Here is a 5,485-nt window from a genome sequence, read left to right as displayed (position 1 = left end):
TCAAACGAAACCCCGCGACTTCCCGTAAATCCCGGACTCGGCCCGTATAGTCAAAAGTATACAAAGAAAGTACCCAGGGAGTAAACTCATTTCCGAACGATTTTTTAAATTATTTTTTCACCACTAAAACGCATGAGACTTGTAGTTTTTGAAAATGTTTTCATTTTTGATGAGACGCTGAACAAAACTCGGGCAACTTACGGACAGTCTCCAATTATTTCGGGTAAAACACGGGTATACCGCGTTTTATCATAATCGTCTACCGCGTTTTGCTATCTGACGTGCTTTTTGTCGTTTCAAGTTTGTGAAGAAGACAAGAAGGTGCCGCCATTTTTGTGTTTTTGTGTTGACAGAAATGGTTGGTTGTACCATACATTTGGCTGTTAAGGTATTTGTGATCACGCAGTAAAAACAAGGTTTGTAATATTATTTATTCTATATATTTGAAATTTTCTATATTCTATTTGCCTATAGCTACCTGTCAAAATTATATATATAGTAGCTATAGCAAAAGCTAGCTATATATTTCTGGAAGTGTTTACCTAAACTTTGTAACTGTCAGAGCTATACATAGCCTTTCTGGCTGTTATATACATAGATATATACATAGATAGATATATACAATATAAAAACAGTTAGTCAAGAAATTAAACTGTTTATGTAGTTCTTAGATCACTGCAGATTACTTAGCTAAATAGTTGTGGGTGCAAATCCTACCTCTGTACGAAAGAGTAGCTTAATTAGAAAAGCAGTTTAGCTAGTATTCTCTTGATTTAGGGTGCAGATATATAACCCACATAATGGATTGTAAAAATGGACCTTTTTAAGACTGTTAGCTAGCTAGCTATTTCTTCTAAGTTTTGCACAATACAAGATTATTGCGTATTAAGCCCGTCAAAGCAACAACAAATACTTTGATATCTTTTTAAAGGTATTAATTTCCTTCTCGTGTTGTTCTTGTTTTTTCGTTTGTGCAAAATGATGATCCACAATAATATAAAAATACATTTCCCATACGAAACGTATCAGAAAAAAAGTTTTGTATATATATATATATCAAATGTTTTTATTTTAGCTAGCTCTGGCTAATTTGTTGAAAAATATGCTTCTTAAAATTTAAAAGCGCATATTGATCCTTTTGCTGAAAAACTAAATATTTGTCCATTGTTCAAGAATTTTTTTGGCGTGGTAATTTAATTTATATTTCTCCATGTAAATTTTATTTGATTTAAGCTCTTCTGTATTCGGCATCTTAAAATTTTTTGCTATGAAGTCTTTTTCCCAATCTTTCGTAGCTTTTTCTGCTTCATGCTGAACAGCCATCACTTTTTCACGAAAATGAATGATAAATGCTCTACATTTTTTTCTTGAATGTTCACTTTTAGTCAGCTTATATGACATATGATGACGGTCGAAGTCCTTCAATTTATCTGAATAGCCAAGAACATACATTATGTTCTTGCATACACCTGATTCAAGAATTGGGTTTTGGTCAGCTTTCGTCTGTCTGTCTCTACAGATCTTTTCCAACTTACTATTTTCTGCAGTTTTTTTAGGATTAGTAACTGAGTCAGCTATGCAAGGTTGTTGTTCCAATGTAATTGTGTTTGATGTTTCTTTCTTAAAATGAACAGCTTGGTCAACTTCTAAATCCAATAAGGAAGGTTGCTGTTCTAATGTGATATCTATCTCCATTTCTATCTCTTCATTATTATCATGTGATATATACGCATTATCATATTCTGCATTATCATCATCAGCCATCAGTTTGATATTACTTGTTATGTTTGCTTTTGGATTTGTAACGCCAGTCTGAGAGTAAGAAAGAGTTCATATGAGCTAAGAAGCAGGCTAGGTATCTGTAGAATTAAAGATAGATGTTGTCCAGATATAAGTAGATTAAGTTGGTTAGGACACTTGCAAGAATGAAGGAGGATAATTGGGTAAGAAAGTGTAGAGATAGACTTGATACAGAGGAATTTGAGTTGGGGGCTATTAATATACCCATCCTACAGACAGTAAGCCAAGAATGACGTATTACTTACTTCTTCAAGTGCCTTGCATTCTATTAAATCTCCATTTTCGTCGAAAGTATTTATCTTTGTGATTGGCAATTCAATACCACGATCAACGCATTTCTTCCAACAAGCTTCTACATCTTTTGCTACTGATTGCAGGTTGTCTTGTTTGAAATTTGTCATCAAAGGCCCTTCAACTCTGAAATCATCATCCTCTTTTCCATCATGAAATATGATAATATCATTTTCTCTATGCCACCAAACACCATTACCATAGAGCAAAAAATCTGCAATTCTTTCCAAGTGTGCCTGATATTTCCGTAGAGGTAAGTTAATGTTAAAACAACTTCTTTTCTCATCTGAAAATTCAAAAAAGTTTATTTCGAAACAAAATGACAATCATACACTTTTTATCACATGTTAAAATTTTAAACAAAATTAGAAAGATTAATGTTTGAATATCAAACCAGACTTTTTATTAAGTCAAGCACTTCAAAATATATTTAATTATCACATAGAACAGCCTTTCTGTTTCAGTTTATTCCATGACGACAGAACATTGCCTACGTAAAATGACATTTTCCTGTTTTGCGTTGGCAAACTCGTGTTCGACATTTGCAATTTATATTTGTTTTGCGGCCAAATGCTGCAGTACACAAATAACAGTTAAATATTTGCCAATGTGAATTGAAAACTTTTGTTTTCATGTGGACATTCGTCTCAGCAATTTCTGAATGCCAACATGAATTAGAAAGCCAGTAGAAACAGATATTTTAGACTTACCAAGTACACTCTCTGAAAATTTCGATATTTTAGATGTGTTAGTTGATTTTCTAGAACATTCTTTGGCAATAAATTTCTGTTCAGCTTGAATACGGATGATGCTATTATCACGTATGGATTCTAAGGATCTGGCTGATGTTCTCAAACTTATTTGATTAATTTTGCTGAATAGCTGTTCTTCATTCTCTGTGTGTAAGGAGCTTGGTGAGATAATTCTCGATACTTCTGCTAAATGTGTTGTCAAGCCATGATAATAAATGCCATAAAGCTTTTGTGTAGACATTGACTTTAAATTATGCCCAAACAGATCTTGGCACAACATGGCATGCTGGAAACTAATATTATGTAATCGTAGAATAATTCGTGGGGACCTTTTTTGGGATTTAAGATATGATAACCGAACTAGCTCCATCAATGTGTACAACAACTCTTTGATTTCCTTTCTGCAAGTGCTTTGCATTGATTGGTAAACAACTATTGATGACAGCCGATAGTCAGATCCTCTCACCTTGTCCTTCGAACCATATGTGGCATCTAGGGACTGTTGAAAAATTTTATTCTCTTGAGGTGTCAACACTTCATGCAAAACATCCCACAAATTCTTGATATGTCCTTTACAATCATGCAGTGGTTCAATCGGCATCACTTCATAATTAGCAAGATTCAAGGACTCCATTGTACTATGTTCATTTCCAAAGCAAAGAGCTGGAACACGGATAATTCCTTTAAAAAAAATTGTTGACTGAATTTATAAATTTTAATGAGTGTAATTTTGAAAATAAAATCAGAATTGTTTTTATGCTTTTCAATTTTCCTCAACATATCTGATTTTCTTTTGCTTTATTTGTAGAAAAATTTTCAGACAAATATCAACTAACATCAACTTATATAAAACTTTTGCGAAAAAGGCCAAAATTTGCAAAAGTTATTTTAGTTTATCAAAAATAAAATAGCCCTAACCTGTCAAATGATTTTTTAGTAGCTGTTCAAGGTCCTTTTTGTGCAACTTTTGATGAACTGGTAAGTCACGGTCAAGGTTTCTGTAATTTACTTCAAGACCCAGTTTCTCCACATTGAGTTGTTGAAATGGAGACACAGCTTTTTGTTGTTGTCCTGCTGGGCCTGATATTACCTAAAATAATCAAAAATAGTTAGTTAAAAATAGTTAATGTTATGTAATAGAAATCTATAAATTTGTCATTCATATTTTGTTTCATTTACCTGGAATAAATAATTTTCTATACTTTTTGTCAAAATTACAAATAACGAACAACTTATTTTGAAATTTATGTACCTTCTTCCTTCTTTGTTCCAAGGACACTATTTTGTTACTGTAGACATGGGCTATATCTGTAAATCTTGATTTTTTGCATCCACAAAGACAGGGAAAGTTTCCACCATGAGAGTTACCACTCTCGTATTGTATTTCAGGATGGTCACCTAAAATATAAATGAATTCCTGTTATCCTTTTTTAAATAAATTGTTGCATTATGCAGATTAAACTTGTGTGAATTGAATTCCATCAACATACCATGAAAAAACCTTATCACATCAACCACTTTCTTATCATTGACAATTAATGGGTCAGACAATTTTCTAATGTCATTAAGTCTGGTTTCGACATATGAAAGCTTCTCTGCAATGCTATCCTGGGCAAAACCAATAATATAAACGGATGGACGCTCCACAAGTTCTTGAACATCATGACAAATTCCTAAAATTTAATTTAGCGAACATTATTAAGTGGCATTTAATGTCTACTATCAAAGTAAAAAAAGTAAATATTTTTGATTTTAGATATCTAGAATTTTGGTGATCAATAACAATACTTCTAAATGACATACCTGTTTTTGCATACATTTCCTCATCTGTATAAAATAACTTGTCATCGTAAACAACTTTGACAGTCAATAGTAAATGGCCAGCACTCAAAAGTGATGCATGATCAGACCATAGTATGAAGTATCTTGTCAAAGCACCTTTTGGATTTCTCATAATCCCCAAACTTTGATGTTCTTCAAAAATCTTTCTGCGAATGTCACTCAGTGGTATACAACGACCAGATACTGTGAATTCTTCATTGAAAATCACTCCATTCTTTATCACAGCTTTTTTATATTTTTTTGGCTCAACCAAAGATCCTAATAGAATATCTCCAGATTCAATCTTCTTCAGTATCTCCTCTTTTATTTTTTCAAATGTAGGGGGCATAGGAACCGACACTCCACTTCCATCTGTAAAAAATGAAATGTTCTCAATATCTCTCTTTCTGAACAAGGAATGTTAAGTTGATTGTACAAACGCTACGATATATACATCCTCTTTTTGTATAATACATATTTCTAAAAGTATTGTGAAGATGCAATTTGTTTTAGGTAAACATTGTTCTACACACAGAAATCTACTGTAACACTTGAAAGAATTTAAGAATCTTTTGCTATAAATTATACAGATTTGATGACAAGACACAATGTTGGAAGCGTACATTATATATCAATTCTTCTTTTTTTTAGGTACTCACCTGGAAACTTTTCATATTTTCGACGATATTTGCATGGGTTAACAAAATTGTTTGCAAATTTTGATAAATCAACACCGTTATCTTCGAGAAATTCCTTAACAACTGTATTTCCAGTAGTTCCAGGTATATGATATTTTCGGGCCAAGTCAGAGTAATTTATCT

General features: G+C 32.5%; 1 protein-coding gene across 1 annotated transcript; it reads right to left on the bottom strand.

Moving 5' to 3' along the window:
* Positions 1–285: 285 nt before the first annotated feature.
* Positions 286–5,151, bottom strand: LOC130656395 (uncharacterized). The gene is made up of 7 exons (XM_057459243.1): positions 4,647–5,151; positions 4,334–4,516; positions 4,096–4,241; positions 3,762–3,933; positions 2,802–3,524; positions 2,046–2,377; positions 286–1,812 (listed from the first exon to the last, which is right to left on the bottom strand). Exons 1-7 carry the CDS (start codon positions 5,011–5,013, stop codon positions 1,150–1,152), a joined length of 2,586 nt encoding a protein of 861 aa, XP_057315226.1. The 5' UTR covers positions 5,014–5,151; the 3' UTR covers positions 286–1,149.
* Positions 5,152–5,485: the final 334 nt, after the last annotated feature.

The sequence above is a fragment of the Hydractinia symbiolongicarpus genome, chromosome 9, assembly GCF_029227915.1.
Source record: "Hydractinia symbiolongicarpus strain clone_291-10 chromosome 9, HSymV2.1, whole genome shotgun sequence".
NCBI classification, from domain to species: domain Eukaryota; kingdom Metazoa; phylum Cnidaria; class Hydrozoa; order Anthoathecata; family Hydractiniidae; genus Hydractinia; species Hydractinia symbiolongicarpus.
This window is presented reverse-complemented; position numbering and strand designations above follow the sequence as displayed.